Source organism: Tachysurus fulvidraco, chromosome 12, assembly GCF_022655615.1.
Source record: "Tachysurus fulvidraco isolate hzauxx_2018 chromosome 12, HZAU_PFXX_2.0, whole genome shotgun sequence".
In the NCBI taxonomy this organism is placed as follows: domain Eukaryota; kingdom Metazoa; phylum Chordata; class Actinopteri; order Siluriformes; family Bagridae; genus Tachysurus; species Tachysurus fulvidraco.
In genome coordinates this window covers 16,646,573-16,664,022 of record NC_062529.1, presented here as the reverse complement: position 1 = coordinate 16,664,022, position 17,450 = coordinate 16,646,573, and the positions used below count along the sequence as shown (strand labels likewise).

The 17,450-nt window shown below is 39.5% G+C and overlaps 1 protein-coding gene across 5 annotated transcripts in view; it reads right to left on the bottom strand.

Moving 5' to 3' along the window:
- Window positions 1-16,675, bottom strand: part of esrrb (estrogen-related receptor beta) — a 50,407-nt gene extending 33,732 nt beyond the window's left edge. Inside the window, exons 1-2 of one of the 5 annotated variants that reach the window (XM_027172001.2) lie at window positions 16,551-16,675; window positions 8,082-8,132 (exon numbers count right to left, since the gene is read on the bottom strand). Coding sequence is in view for 2 of the 5 variants with exons in the window: in XM_027172000.2 (XP_027027801.1) it covers window positions 8,082-8,132; window positions 12,448-12,497 (101 nt within the window). In the remaining 3 variants the exon portion in view is untranslated. Of the gene's footprint in view, window positions 1-8,081; window positions 8,133-8,273; window positions 8,837-12,447; window positions 12,780-16,550 lie in introns of those variants that run through there. The other 4 variants (XM_027172000.2, XM_047821753.1, XM_027172003.2 and 1 more) reach the window with 4 other exon arrangements.
- Between the last annotated feature and the right edge of the window lie 775 nt (window positions 16,676-17,450).

Genomic DNA, 17,450 nt, shown 5'->3' with positions numbered 1-17,450 from the left:
TGGCAAATATTGACACACAAGAGCTTACATGTCACTGTCAGGATTCCTCATCATCAGCAAAACAATCTGTTTCTCTCAGGCAATAAATAAACAAAGAAAACGCATAGAAACCGAAGAGCTTTGAAGAAAAGAAAGAGAAGAGAAAATGAATGTGCTATAGGATAGAAAAAAGGAAACCTATATCCCTTTTCTGTCCCTCTGCTGTTACTCTCTCCCTTCCTGGCTGATTTAATTGTAAGTGTGGGTGACTGTAAGGTTCAAGGCCTGGGGTCACGGGGTCACCCTTAGTTTCTCATCCCGGCTTCCCGTGTCTGCGAATACAGGGTCAACATGTCAAGTTAAATCATTGCTAGGCTTTTCCTTCTCTCGCCCACCATGTATATTCATCGCAGCCACAGCTGCCACCACCTCTGGAAATTCACAAAAAGGTTAACTGCTAAAATAAATAATAAAAACTGCCTCCTGTTAAAACCGTTGACCTTGCAGAATAAGGCCTTTGTTTGAGCGCTCGAAAGCTTTTTTGGAGGACAGTATAGTGAGATTCATTTCTTGGCAAACATAAAAACAAAAAGTGTTTGATAAAAAATTAAAAATAGAGCCAAAAAAAAACCAATATATATATATATATATATAAAACCCCAGTATTGAATTTCCAGTACAATTTCTGAAATTCTCATCTGTCAATGATTTAAAAGTTTCTGAAAACCGTGTTTGTGTGTGTGTGTGTGTGTGTGTGTGTGTGTGTGTGAGAGAGAGAGAGAGAGAGAGAGAGAGAGAGCGCGCACTTTTTCACACATTCACTATTAAAAGCTATATATTTAAAATGTCAGAATACATGACATTTCAATTTAGCCTTTATTTCTCAAATTCAGCGGAGCTCGGATCAAAGGCCAAGGGTTAGTGTGGAGGTGACACTTAACATAATTGCATAAGTGTTTTAACTCTCAACACTGGGCACATGATGAAAATATTGTTGTAGATGAATGCACGCTTCTCACACCACTAACATCGCACCTTCTTAAATAATCAAAATCTTTTGCCACTGACTTTTAAACTGAATTCATGTTTTAAGCACATCAAAAAGCCTTAAAGAAATTACAGCCTTTACGTTAAAGTCACCACACTCAGTGCCACACGGAAGACCTTTTTTCCTCTTTTTTCCTCCACCTCCCCCTTTTGATCCGCTGAACCCCCCATCAAAATTCATGCTGAGTGGTGGCCACAAAAGCATAATGTTCAGTCTGAGGCTAATCTGATTCCTTGCGGCGGGCCTAACAGAATTTTAGCTGCTGTAATGTCATTGTGCCGCAGCGGCGACGCTGGAGATTAGCTGCTCTAATGATCCCGTGCCCTCTGTGTTCCTGTAGGCCACGGACAAATGCTGAGTCTCTCACCCTCAGTGGCATCTTGTTTCTCAACCTCACCGTGCCATGGCAATCCTTACACCGCTTACAGAAAAAAGTGCCCACACATTGCCACTAGGGCCACCACATTACAGTTAATGCAGTTATTATAAAAATCACAGGAATATTCTGAATTGATGTATGTGTGTCCTGTACACAATTCCTTCATAATTAACTAAGCAGAATATAGTCCACCAAGCTCTTTCTCTCATTCTCTTTTTGTCTCATAGTCTCTTTCTCCCACACACACACACACACACACACACACACACACACACACACACACACACACACACACACACACACACACACACACACAGACACACACACACTTAGAGCGGGAAGTCCTTTGCAGACAGGGCGCTATCAGATGGCCCTCTGAGGAGGCAGGGGATCAGTCAGAGGACCCCAGGCGATGTGCCTGATAAGGGTCTGGCCTGGGAGCAGCCACTGGAGGAGGAACTCAATTAACTCCTGACAGGCACTCACACTCCTCTGGGCTCACAGGCAACAGTCAAGCCTCGCGGGCAGCTGCCACACTGCCACGTTGCCCTTTTTCTCTGGAGGCACAGAGTGTTGTAGAGAGCTCACACTGAGACCAGGCAAATTTACAGCAGGGGTAAAATTTACTAAACAGTGAAAATGAAGCAACTGAATCAGTTTTCACAGTGAAATGCATGGCAAACACAACAAAGCGCGTTTGTGATTTAGCCAGTGTTGTATCTGCATGTGAAGATAATATTCGGTTTCAACACAAAACCATGTAAATGAAATGGGGCTTTTTTTAGATGAAGTGAATTCTCTAGAGAGAGGAAGGGGGGCGAAGTAAGAGCCAGACTGGCCCAGTGAGGACCACTAAGAAATATGGAGAATGCCTCTGCCTAGCCACATAAATGCTTTGGGTTAACAGCTACCAAGGGAATATCGGGCCTCGAGACCTTGGGGGCAATTTTTTAAAATTGTGCGTGTGTGTGTGTGTGTGTATGTGTGTAAGAGAGAGAAAAGCAAGAGTACATTGAAATCAAGACAGACAGAATCACCAGGATCTGTCTGCATTTTAAAGATGCAAATTCATTATAATTTTCTAAGCAGTATGACACAGAAATTGGGAAAAGAAAACAGGTTTTGTTATAAAGCCTTAAACATAGCTGCCAGACAAAGATTTACAATGGCAATAAAAAAGGATAAGTGAGTGAGTAGTGAACACACTGAACGAGAAACTGAAATAGGAAGAGCAGACGCCGTACCACAGAAGTGGAGTATAATCTGGATGATGGAGCAGAGGAGCAGAGCGGCCCAAAGAGAGAATGAGAGAAATGAGAGAACGAGAGAAAAAAAAAACAGAGATAGGGCAGTGGATCAATAGTCCGTGTGGGCTTCTCGCAGTGGCGGCTGGTGCTGGGTTACCACAAGGGGGACTGGCCCGGCCCAGCAGCCCGGCAATTAAACTCATGCGTCTGCAGCCCAGGATTAAATTTAGCCCCCTGCCCGGCTTCTCCACTGCAGTCTTTATAAAACTATGAGCTCACTCACGACAACAACATGAGCCCCAGCCATGCTCGCTGCCCCTGCCTGGTCTGATAGCCCCGGCCCAGACGCAGATCACATTTATCGATCTTTACCTTCCTTCCTGTTCTGAGGAGAGGTGGCTGGAGCGAGGGGGTCGTCTTCAGACAGGAACACTCCATACACTGACGTAAGCTTTTTCACATATTGTACAGTAGACAATTCCACAGATAGCTGAAGTCACTGATCAGCTGGGAGTCTTGCATCATGTCACAGAATTGCACAAATATTGGGAAATGAAAAATACTTTAGTGTCTGTGTCACCGATCAGACATTAAATGACATCTAATTAGTATACACATAGATTCGCATATAAAGAGTGAACACATCAATAGCACAATTGTGCTTTATTTAACATTTTATTTATTTCATACAGATTAGTTTTAGTAAAGTATGTAGCAAATGTAGAGTACAGTATGTTGTAGTATTATATGACGTTCAGATTTATTTGATAAACCATTTCCAAAAATCTGATTCTTGGTACTTTACTAGCATTGTTTAATGAGCTGAACCGAGTATTGTGTACTGCATCTTTGCTCTACAAAGACTGAGAGATATAATAGTTCTTCAAGTCAAGTAGCAGTATATTATTCAGGTCAAGAAGGTAACAGCAATAAGAGCATATATGAGACTATTTTGATTAGGACTAAATTTGTTTACCTTTACACTGTTCATGGTGCGTACAGTACATGCAATGCAGAAAACCTGCTTCTTATAACGTGTGTGTAGTGCAGTGTGTACAGCTCTGTTCATTCTGCGGCAGTGAACGGGTTAACCTGAAACTGTGCAAGCCCAGTGGTAAAGCTCCCTATTGAATTGAACAGCTCATCATATGGAAAAAGTAGTTCAGTCCTCGCTTGGCACACACAAGGGAGGGTTTTTTAAATCGCTCCCTTTTTTCGTTTTACACTATAAATTATGTATAATGGTGCTTTTCCTGCTAAATAATTAGCTGACATCAAATATATTCCAGGCCTCTGAAATGGAGGGAAATGCGTATGTGGGTGTCTCTTTGCGGAAATCGTTCAGGGTGTCTTTGCTTTACTAGGAACTACATTACATTGCGAATAGCTTCAAGATCACACATCAAAACCTCAGGTAGAGTGTGAGGCTCTGACATGAACTTGTTCTTCATGTAGCATTCTTCTCAGGCTTATTTCCATTCCACTCAGTATCATGATGATGATTTCAGACGATTCAGAAATCTGATTTCCGAATCTCAGACTTCCAAATCCTAAACACTGTGATAGACATCATCAGATAGCCAAAAACTAATTCTGCCCTATTGCATACAAAGGAAAACTCATTTCCTAATCAAATCATCACCACCACGGTCAATTCAAGATAACTAAACACGCATTAAATGAATACGAGGCTCTTTGAGAGTTAATGCATATGTACATAGTCCTGAGCCCATCCATTTCCAATCCCAACAGATGGAATTATTATTATTAATGTAAAGGCACACCATTATGTGTATATTACAGATCTGAGTGCATAAGCTGGAAATAGACGAAGACAGAAGCAAGGAACGATGCATGAAATTAGTTCATTAATCTTCCTCTCGTAAGCTGTCCTTGTTTAGAGGGGAACTCTGCCTGATATGAACAAAGAGCCCATCGCTCCATAGTCATCAATTACTCTCTTCATCACAGGGAATGCCCAGTGGAAAATGCAACACACATACATATACTGTGTTAGAGAGGAACGCATCCACCTGACTTGCCCCTGTGCAACTGATAATTACTGAACAATCAACTGTAGGAATGTTTGCATCTTTACTCATGCTCAGTCATGAAGAAACAGAGCCGAAGGGAAACAGAGTAGCGTCCGCATGACAAAAAACTGTTCGTTACAAACTGACACTAACGTCAACTAAATTCTGGACAATTTCATAGAAGCTGTTTCTAGTTACCTCTAAATAGAGCAGGATTATATATATAATGAAAATAAATAAATAAACAAATAAACAAACAAATAAATAAATAAATAAATAAATAAATAAATAAATAAATAAATAAATAAATAAATAAATAAAATAGTTTTAAAGAAGAATTTGAAATCGTATAAATGTAGATAGAAGATATTATGTAACGGCATGCTCATGTACCATCATTTCTCCCCTAAATTAAGACATAATGTATCCCACTATTAACATTTATACAAAATTATCTCTATCGTTCTACATAACCCACATTTATCACAATAAACAGGGACGTAAACATTGTATACTCGTCCTGCTGAATCTCAATCACTAAACTCCAGTCAAACTTTTTTTTTTTTTTACTTTAGTAATTTGATTTTTTTTTGCAAACGAAACTTGAGGCAAACTAGAAAAACAATTTTTGAGAAAATACAGGCACACATCTAAAGTCAAACCGAAGCTTCTTACCTCACTGTCGAGGTGAACAGTATGGAAAAATATTCGTACTGCAGTAACTTTATAATATGCAATATAATTTAGCTATAAACAATAAAATAAAAAAAAAAACAATATGATTTTTACTCAACAAAAATACATTTAACACCAACCTCCACAACTGTACCTAAGATATATCTTTATAATATACTGTCATTTCTCACAGGCCTAATATATTCTTACCTTTTTTTTTGACAATAATAATAAAGTTGCATCATAAACAACCTGAACACAACATAAACTCAATAAAGTTGACCGGCAGATAACAATGATTACATGCCCTCTGACAAAATGATGTTTAAAGCTTAATATTAAATATCCTTATAGCACTGTTGCAAAGATTTGTCTACATACTGAACCTCAAATAAGAACACATGACAGCTACAGCTGGGCTGTCTGTAAACCAGAGCCCTCGTCCAAGCACTCAGTCACTTGCTCAGGCTGGCTGGCAGTTTCACCCAAATGCATTTGCCAAAAAGTTTCCAGTGCAGTGCCCAGCGTGACTCCACTCTCTGACATGCGTCAGATACAGGAGCAGAACAGCTCGTATAACGCTGCTGTAGGATAAGATTTACATTATAATACACTTTGCTTCACTACTTGCAATTCGCAGGTGAGCACCAGAAGAACAAAAGCATGTATAATAGACTCAGATTTATGTGCTTGATAAAACACACTGATAGATAGACAGGTTAACTTTTCTACAAGTTTGAAAAGTTACAAGAGTGAGACGACTACTGTAAGTGACACTTCTGTAATTTTACATATGATAAAGTACGGTCTTGATAAACAGTTCTGTCGTCGCTTCTGGATATCCTGCGCTATCCTGTGTATTTATTGCATTTTTTAGCGCATGTCTCACACTGACATGTATTAGCTCATAGTTCTGTGTACAGTACTATGCTCCCATTTTGTGTGGTGCACTATAAACCTGAAGAAAAAGAAATACGAGATGTATGAAGAAACTAATCGAGAAGATGTATATCACAATAACAACCCAATTGACTTGTAGCTGGTTTAAAGGTCTTTGGATTATTCTGCTAAACAAAAACATATTAATATAATTAGAGTAATTAAATAAAGGCAAAAGAAAACTCCTGACTCCGAACATTATTGCATATAATACACACTTGAATAGAGCTTATGGATAATTAAGTATAGATAATTAATGGATACTATAAAATGTAAAAAAAATAGATTTTAGCCCGTTTGTTTGTGCTACGCTAACACAACTCAAACTACACTACTGAAACCACTGTGAACTTTCACTGTAAAATTTCCCTTCTGTTGTTTCTCTCTGTGTGTGTGTGTGTGTGTGTGTGTGTGTGTGTGTGTGTGTGTGTGTGTGTGTGTGTGTGTGTGTGTGTGTGTGTGTCTGATGAGACAGTATAGGTGTGGGCTTTACAGGGGCTGAACGACTTGCAGTAGCCGGGTGCAGCGTGCACTCAGTTTGGCTGTCAGGAGGAATCAGAGCCTGTGTTGTGACGAACCGTTTCAATATTGATTTCATAAATAAACAGAGCTAACCATCGATCCTAATGTTATTTTGCATTTCAATTACTGCTCAGAAACATAACCTTCAAATGGCTGAGCGTTCAATACCAATAACATTCTCTGATAAATGCTCACATAGCCACCCAGCGCACGTTGTGGTTCGTCCCCCTCATCCTCACAAAGTGTAAATTAGCGGACTTAGCATTTTCCCCTCCATAAACATTTAATTAGGAAGCAAATCAGAAAGCAGGACGAGGATCGTTTTCGTGATGTCTGTGGGATTGACAGTATCACTTGTGCAAACAGTGACAGTGGGGTTTGCACACATCCACACTATTGCTGTGAAACTCATACTCACGTTGAATGGAAGTTGCAGCACTGACTGTTACGCTGTCGTCACTTTTTTATTACATTATATCCTGGAGGCAGTGGGATATATTTTCAAAACAATTTATTTGAAAATAAACCGATAAACAATTATTTCTTTGAATAAAACCAATCTACTTTAAACTCATTATTTTAAGCTCATTCATGTTTTTTTTTCCAAGTGGGAGAAGGTGTGTGTGAATCGTGACTGCCCTCTTGGTGTTGGAGCAACAGGAAGATGTGCTGACGCACGGTGTCAGTGATAGCAGTTGCTTGCGGGCGGGTGGAGGCAGGCGGATGCGAGGCCCCCAGACTGCGCTGTGATCTGGCCCCATCTCAGGCAGACATTATCCTCAGTGCGCTAATGGACCCCGCTTTATTTTTAAACACACTGTCACAGCGAGGCTCGGATGCCAAGGTAACCTTCGAGAGAATGAGAGGGGACGGTGACGAGGGCTTCTTTGGTTGCTGCCGCAAGGTGTAAGAGTGCTGAATGAGGGAATGAGACTGCAGACCTCTCAACGAGAAGCAGCTCAATAAGGTCGTGTTATAACCAACTAACCCAACTGTCTACATAAACACATACATGAGATGTCCATGAAAATACTCTTTGTATCTGTCTGCGAATGTATGAGTGTGTGAGAGAAAGTAAGAGACAAAACAAATCGCATTGAAGCATGTGCAACACAAAATGCAGGCTTGCAATGGTCAATACAGAGCGCATCCCAAATCACCTCAGGGGAGGCAAGCGTCCCATGTGGGCCACACGGGTGCACAACCACTAAGTCAATTCATTTACAGTGCAAGGAATGAGCGTGCTGTGCACGGCTTACCAGAAGCGAGAGGGCTCCTTCTGAGTGGCCAGAGAATGGGACAAGGAGGCCCTGTTGGTAAAGGAGATGTGTTTAGAAACAGAGTTATAGCAATACATAAAAAAAAATTGCACATGTCATTTCCTAGCACTGCTTTACAGAGGGAGAACATTGCACATTGTGTGAGAAAGAGATCTGAGATGAACCACGTGCCATAGATCAGTCAGACGGCTGTGGGCTCATACACGCGCGGCCTGGACTCATCAAACCCCTCGGTTTAGGGGAAAGGTAGGTCGAGCGCAGCCACAGGCCCATGTGGGTAATGTATTCTGAAACCAAATTACGGTAAGCCGATCCCATCTGGATAGTGTCGGAGTGGGGGGCTGCTCTGCTTAGCCATGATAGCATCTCCACGCAGACAGCAAAAATCTGATTAACCCAATAGCACTGAAACACTTGGTCAAAGAGCAAGGAGCTTTTAACTTAAGATACACTAATACAATTCCGTTGCCTTGTTTTCTCAACAGCTAATACAATAAAAAAAAGGAGCCGGAGGGTGGGAAAAAAAAGAGAGCAAAAGCAGTAGGTGGGATGTGCATTTTAAGCATTCAATGCGCCAACTCGGGAATGAAGTCAAACAAATTTAAGTGTAATTCATCATTGAGTGCTTATGGAGGTTCGCCACAGTAATACATAATCGGACTGTCATTCGGCTGTAGACGAACACGGGAGGGGGGACCGGTGTGAGTGAGAAAACAGGATAGGCATGTCAGTAAGTGAGAAACACACAGAAAAGTCTTGTCTCTTTTCATTCTTGCTCATTGTGAATGCTAAGAGCAAAGAAAAACTCAAAGTGACAAGGCACAATATTGCCAGATTTTGGAGTGGCAAAGAAGCGCTATAACAGCTCGAGAGGGGCAATAAACAGAGACATATCCCCCCAGCTGCTGCTTGCACTCCGGCATGCAAACTTAACAAAGAAGACACTATAAAAATAAGCGGAACAGACAAACATGATTCCCACATGGCCCAAACACAACAGTTACATTTAGCAGAAAAAGAGGTCCACGAACATTTCACACTCGTTGGTGTTATCACAACAATAATGTCATGCAGTAATATTTAATCCTCAATAAGATCTCTACATCTGATATTAATAAATATGTTATTTACATGATCAGTGTGAATAAAACGATAGCTCCATGTATGAGATCTATACCGAACTCACCGGTATCACACTAACAGCCTACTCAACACACTCACACTGAACAGCAGTCGAACATTTCGGTCGAAATCGATCTCCGTAGTTACGTATGATTTCATTTAATTTGACAAATTAAAGGCGATTATATTTTTCAAAACCTAAACTGAAACGATTTCTCTGTTTTTCCTCATCTTAATTTCCAACAAGGTAAATTATAAATAATCAGCTTCTTTTTCCAGTTTTACAATTAGCTAGAAGCTTTCAGTTTTTCTAGTTTTATTTCTAGTTTACTCTAGCACTAATACAAAAGCCAAATGAAACAAAGGTAATCAGACTGAATAGAGAAATAAATCGCTTTGAGGTGTACTTTGGAACGATGTCAGACACAAGCACCTAAAATCTAATCTACACACAAAAGGCATTTTATTATAAATAGACTAGACTAAAATTGAAATTGTGTTCCCTGCATTCTGCATTCGTGAGCATGTTATAAAAGAATCGCAGGCTTTACACAAGCACACACACACACACACACACACACACACACACACACACACACACACACACACACACACACACACTAAACTGATGTTCAGCTAACTCACTGATTCACACAGAACACACACCTAAACATATTATTGATATTCGGATCAAATTTCCTTCTCTCCATGTAAGAAAATTTCATTTCACTATTTCACCATTGCATGTTATTGTCACGTGTTTTAATAATGTCTACGTGTGCCAGTGATTACACACTGCCTCGATCCTGCATTACTAAACACTTCACTGTAGGGCATCACAGCCAATATTATTACCTCACAATTTATAAATATAAAAAATATATATAAACATGTATGGCTCTGCTTTTTCTTGTACACACATATGATCATCTTTTGTGTAGCAAATTTTACCTAAAACTGTGTACGTAGCAATTTTAAAAATTGTGTTCCCTCCGTATTTGTGAGCATGTTATACATTTTAAATATGATTAACATCATTAAAAAAAAATACATAAATAATCATTTTACATTAACAATTTTTTTTTAAAACTAGACAAGTAAGAGTGGAAAACAGTATAAAGTGTACATAAGACGGTATGTTTCTTTAGGCATAAATAGAATAATAGGTGTAAAATAAATATTTATTTAGATTTAAATGTTGTGGTGTGTTTTTTTTGTTGTTGTTTTTTTTTTGTTTTTGTTTTTTTGTGTGTGCTAAATTAAAGTGGACTTTCCACAAAAAAATAAAAATAAAACATTTCCCACTAATTACTTAGAGGTTTGGAGGAAAATCGTAGAAGCAAAATAAATGAAGTGATTAATACAGAAACTACATTCCATATTAACATTCATTAATAATGTTACATGTAATGTAACATTATTTACACACACACACACACACACACACACACATTTGATAATGAAATAGAAATGTGTACATATTAATTAAAAAATTTGAAAAAAAAAGTAACCACCAGCATACAGTAAAATAAAAGACAAAACCAAGCTATACCTACATGTACATTCTGAAATAATTTCAAGCATTTTAACAGGCAGAACCTTCTCGGATTTATGATTCAATTTTAGAAAGTGTGTGAATGTGTACGTTCGACTTGAAGGCTGTCCTGTGTGTATCTAGAAAAGAGCTCTATTGAACCTTTCTAATCCTGCTTAGTGCTACAAAGCAGATTAAAATATGCGTGGCTAAGGAGTTAACGAGCTCGGCCGGGGCACAGCGTGGTCACACACACACACACACACACACACACACACACACACACACACACACACACACACACACACACACACACACACCATGCTGCAGGACTGTCAATTTAGCCCTGTTTCATTCCATTCCTTCGGTGTCTCTGTAATCCTATACGTCGCAGAAAGCAAAAAAAAAAAATCCATAGAGCTGAGCTACTTGCCATTACTCTTTTCAATCATATCAATCTTTCAGCCTGCCACGGTGTGTATCATTTTATGATAATCCGGCCACAACAACACACACATTTGGATGATTGGATTTTTAGCATGAAAAGAGTTATCGTCTTAAATTATGAGTGCTTTCAATATGGCTTGTGATTGTTCTTTCAACATGATATATATCCGTACATGTAGAGATTACTTGGTGAGCACAAAAATAAAGAAATAAATTAACTTCTGCCGGCTATAAATTGTCAGAAATATTGCACTAGGACAGGAGGAAAGAACATGCTGTTTAAAATGTATATGTAGCTATTTATAATAGTCGGATTAAATTGGTTAAGTATTAAACATTTCGAAAGAAATGGTACAGAAAAATACTTTTTTAAAAATAAGACTCCTAAAAATATATGTGCAGAAACAATACTTAAAGCAAATTGGTGTTAAATTATACTAAAAGTAGACGCCAATGAGAACGCACTGGGGGCTTAAAAACAGAAGTTTAAGAAGTAGCGGTGTAGCGGGACAGGGGTGAGAGTGTGGGAGTGTGAGAGTCCAGAGCCGCACCGCAGCGAGCACATATCCCCGCTATCATCCTTTCCTTTTTCCCTCTCCACCAACAAATAATCCTAGCTCAGCCAATCTCCCTGGGATCTATTTAACCTTGTCTCCTTTCTTTTATTACCACGTCTTTATCAGCACGCATGACTCTTGAGTGCCGCTTACCAGCTTCTTTACTCCTTTTGTCCTGCATGAACAAGTACCGTCAGAATTGTTTGATTTTCTTTTCCTTCTTTTTATTGCACATAGACCCACTTACACAGTAACATACAAATAAAAGGAAATCACATTAAGGAGTCTCTAATTGATTGGCTACGCACTTAATGCAATGTGCAAAGAGTGCCACACACAGCTAACAGCCGGCTTTCGGGAGAAGGATTTCTTTGCGTCCTACACAGAGCAAGCACGGAGCACCTGCTATCCTGTAGTTAATAATGTCTTCAAGCCTCATTTACCCCAAAAGAAAAAGAATGAGAATGTGCGTGTGTGCGTGTGTGTGTGTGTGTGTGGGTGTGTGTGTTTGTGTGTTTAAAAGTGCAAAACCTCTAGAATAAGAGTAAAAAGTTGTTCCCAAACAAACACTTTTACAAAAGTAGAAGAAAGACAGAGAAATAAAATAAAATGAGGTAAAAGGAAACGCAGTGAGTGAGGTGGGTTAAAATAAAGCAGAAATGAAAGACAGGAAAGATGCACCTACTGGTTATGATAGCTGAGAGGATCAGGGATGCAAAGTTCTGAAACGTCCATCAGTCCAGTTTTAGCATTCCAGGAAGCAGAAAAGGAGGAAAGAGGAAACAAGTGACACCTACTTCTCCCCCCCAAAAAGGATGAGGCAGACACCTTCAGAGGAAAAGGCAAAAAAACAGAAGCGGCCAGCAGCACGTCACCCCCCAGTCTGCACAGGTAACAGAGTGTGTGCCTGTGGGTGAGTGCACGTGTGTGTGTGTGTGTGTGTGTGTGTAAATTAGTAGTGTGTGTGCACGTGTGTATATGTCTGTGTGTGGATGAGGATGTGTGAGAGTGGAGGGGGGGAGAGAGCTAAAGGGGGGGGTGAGAGAGAGAGGGAGTGAGTGAGTGAGTGAGAGAGAGAGAGAGAGAGAGAGAGAGAGAGAGAGAGAGAGAGAGAGAGAGAGAGAGAGAGAGAGAGAGAGAGAGGCAGCAGCAGAGGTGGGAGAGCGCAGTAAGATGGAGTGGCTGTGAGAGAGCGAGAGAGAGAAATGACTCGTTCCATGCTCGGGATAGGGCTCTTTAAGACTGAAGGGCTTGATGAATATGGAACAGCTGCTGTTGGCTGGCTCCGGGGGGCAGGACTTAAAGCGACAGAGAGCGCTGGTGGAACACATGGGAGGGGGTGGGGAGAAGGGCCGGTGGGGGCTGAGGGGTGGGGGAGTTGGTTGGTTAAATGCCCCCACAGACAATCACATAGTCCACTACATATACACACACACTCACTCATACACACACTCACTCACTCACTCACTCTCACACACACACACACACACACTTGCAGCAGTCATTAGATATTAACTTTAAAAAAAAAAAAAAAAAAGAATCAAAAGGGATATTTTTGGTCAAATAAACAAAGTTGAACTTTTGAAAACTTTTTTCCTTACATGTTTTCTATAACAATTTTATACTTTTATACAATTAAAGCAACTAGTTTAAAAATGACAAATTACCAGATTGAACAAAAAGGCTGTTGTTCCTAGAAATGAGAAAAATAATGTATTATATCCTTAATAAATGTTCCACATTATTGTATGGCATTTATACAATGAGTTATTGTTTAGAAATGAAGAGAATTCATTTCTGTATATTATGTGTATTCTTGAACTGAGAATTATATTCAGTGCCTAGTATTTAAAGGTATTTGAGGTAACGTACGGTTTATTTTGTATTTACCTGTAGAATTGTTTATTTCATTTTATTCCAATATTTATTTCTGAATTTGACCAAAATAAGTAAAGTAGAAAACAGATCTTTTTTTTTTTTAAAGCACACATTGGATGTCTGGACAAATCCACACACTGAAAAGAAAAGAAAAGTGGCAAATCAATAATCAGTGTATTGCACCTCTGGCCATAAATCAGAGGTTTTTCATGCACACTCTGATACAGTGACCATCTTGTGGAAGTTTCAGAGCATGTGTGAGAAATGTTTCAAGTAATAACTCAAGCTGGACACCCATCAGCTTCTAAGGCGGCAGAAAATCCTTGCCTGTCTTCAGTGTCCCGCGGCTTCAAAAACACCAGTGTCTCACTGTTGATCAAGCCTTGGAACTATGCAGGGAATGCAGATACCATTTCACAGTTGATGAGCGTCTCCATGATACTGTATCCCATTTTATAAAAGCAACGGCACACCGTATCATCCAAAAGGGAGCTTTGGCAAAGCCAGTGGGTAAAATGAACAGATGTAACTGTCTGCGTCCCACAAAACCAAAACGGAATAAATCCTATAGAGCATTTGCCGTGACTGAGGCATGCCAGGCAAATTCAGAAGCTGCTCGTATATTTACTTCATACTTATACCAACTGAGTAAAGATCTGCGTGTTTTCTATTTGTTTGTGCCGGATTTCGACTGGAATATACCAGAAGGCAGTGAGGGTGGGGGGAATTGCTGTCTTCTTATTAAACGGTTCAGCATAACCTTAAGAGAAACCAGTCCTATCCTATTCATCTGCTCACGTTTCCATAATCAATACGAAAGCATCATGCAATCCCTATTGATCATCACAGGCTCTATTGAAGCTCTACTGCTGGCCTTCAAATTTACTTTGCATATAAAACATCACTTATTCAGGTGGACATCACAGCTGAATTGAAGTGCACGATAGGTTCGTATAACATGACAGCTAAGGATAAAAATATTATCAAAGTGTAAATCAAAGTCTTTCATGTCATCTGAGAATCCGAATCAACACCCAAACGATGCATTAAAATGAAATGATTACATTTATCCAGACAAAATCAATAGTGCTGACATTTTTTTATTTTCCTTTAAATATTCTCAAATCTGGATAGAATAATTACAGTGTAGTATTTATACACGTCTCCTTATATTATATGTATATATGTGGTAGAAACGCTAAGACACCAAACACACGTTTGCTCCAATATGCAAGTAAAATTGCTTATAAAACCCCTAAGAATTGTGATCGTTTAAATAAATATATATAAAAAAGAGATTTAAAATAAAGAAGCTATTTTTATATACATCAACATTGTGGTGCATATGAATCAGCTGACTGATGTTTCAGAAATTTAGGAATCTACTGTAATTTAATTGCAAAACATGGGATTAAAGGTCATTCATCCGAGATTTTAATCCACCTGATTTGGTTTAAGGGGAGGAGAGAATCCCTCTGGAATGCTTATTAAGTGGCAGGCGTTTGGGATCTGCACAAAAAAAGTGCTGCCTCATGCATTTTTACACTCTGCCTTGCACATGTACTCAACACTAGTCACTATTAAAGTAAGTGATAAATATAAAGACAAATCACATTTAAGCAGCATCAGAGATCCACATTCTAGTCAAACATGGATACATGGGTGTTGATTTAATCCCTAACTTAGAGAGAAATTGCATGAAATCTGACAGAAATCCAAATGCAGAAAAATTTCATGACAAGCCCAACATATATAATGTGTAACAAATTACAAAACTGGTGAAAAAATAACTGTATTTTCATGGAGATGTTGTGTATTTATCAGCTATTTGTTGTGCTACAGTATATTGTGACCGATCAGAACAATATACAAATTTAGTCGGTATGTATTCGTGAATAAAAACTCTGTGATGTACTGAACATAAAAAAGAAAGCTAAAAATCCAGGATTGACAGATCTAGAAATTGAAAGACGAACAGTTTCAGTGTAACAGAGGTCACAGAAAAGTGTTTACAGTACTGCTCTGTACAATATAAAATCAGGTCAACAGTGTAAAGCCACACAGTCCAGTGCACTAGCCAGAGACACTTAGCCATCTAGTGCACTGGAGCTTCCTGATGAAGTGAACACAGAAAACAGAGGGAGCAGGCAGGGGTCAGTGTATAGTCACAATCTGACTCAAATCAATTCCTCTTCCTTTGTGGTCTTAAATGATGTCAATGCTATATCACAACTATACCTGAGACCCTGTGTAAGTAAGGTAACTCCTGTAGAAGACTATAAATGAGAGAGAGAGAGAGAGAGAGAGAGAGAGAGAGAGAGAGAGAGAGAGAGAGAGAGAGAGAGAGAGAGATGCGCATATTTTTAAAACAAGAAATACTAAATTAAAAACGTTATGATTTCAAGTAATTACATTAAAAACTTAATTCCAATCTTCGTTTCCGAAATTGTATCCTACTTCCTATTCCCCTGGGAAACTCCCTGTGAAGTGCATGAGGGTATTAAGTGCACTATGAGCTATTTAGTGTATTATGAATGTATTAAGTGCATCATGAGTGCTCAGTATCCCCAAGACCTCATCTTTTGGACCAATTACAATTTAATATGAGATTTGATGAGTGATCTGGATACTCTACATGATTGATTCAGTCATCCTAAACGTATAGTGCACTAGTCCATAGTGCATTATACAGCGAATAAGGTGTGTTTTCTGATATCTGAAGAACTAGAAAACTTTTCGCTGCGCGTCACGCGGCTCTGTGCGCGCACACGACCGCCAAGCCAAGATGCGCAAATTCGATTAAAGAAACAAACAAACCAAAAAGAAAAAGCACATATTTAAAAATGAGCTGGTTTGGTAAATGACAGCATGGAGAGAAAATAAGAGAATTGTGAAGTTAAATTACTCTACCTTCTCCCACATACAGGCCATTTTCGAGCTCCTCATGCAGGTGTGAGTGCGCAAAGAGAGATGTCTTCTGTCCAGGCTGCGCTTACCTTTTCAAACTGACTCCTGTGAGTGTGTGTGTGTGTGTGTGTGTGTGTGTGTGTGTGTGTGTGTGTGTGTGTGTGTGTGTGTGTGTGTGTGTGAGAGAGAGAGAGAGGGAGAGAGAACACCCCTCCTCCGACTCACTGCATCCCAACACACACTAATCTTATCACACCTTAATTGCTCGAGTAGTTTTAAACTCAGGACTAACCTTAGGTAGGAAGTTTACGCGTTCCGGAGACTTTCTTTTCCCCAAAAATCCTTTCTCCTTCTTCTTCACCAATAGTTACGGTTGTCTTACGTGTAGTTTTACCGAAAGGAAAAGGAAATGAGAGTTGAGAGGTTGACAGACTGTGCCAATCTTGAACCACGTCGTAGTTCTGGGGGAAAAGAGAGCGGGCTTTGACGCCGCCGTCGATGAATAAATTACGAGATAACTGTTAGCGTCGCGTCTGAGGCCAGGTGAGCTAAGAGTTTGTCAACGGTGTCGTGTATCATTCGTCTAAACCCCAGCACTTCTCCCAAACAGTAGATTAAAATAAAATTGATATGTACATAATGTCAGAAGGCTCAGTTTTTCGTGTAGAAAGTCATTTCGTGACAGAAAACACTCCGGTCTCCAAAGGTACAGTGCAGTGTGCGCGCAAGGTCCAGTTCCACAGTGCGCAAAATTCTGTATCTATATATCACAAGTTAAATATCACTTCTTCTACTGTCACACTCGCTTAACTAGCTGTTTTACTCTTATTTAGTTAGTTAGATAGTTAGTTAGTTAGCTAGCTAGTTAGTTGTGTGCTTATTTACAACTGACAATGTATTTAT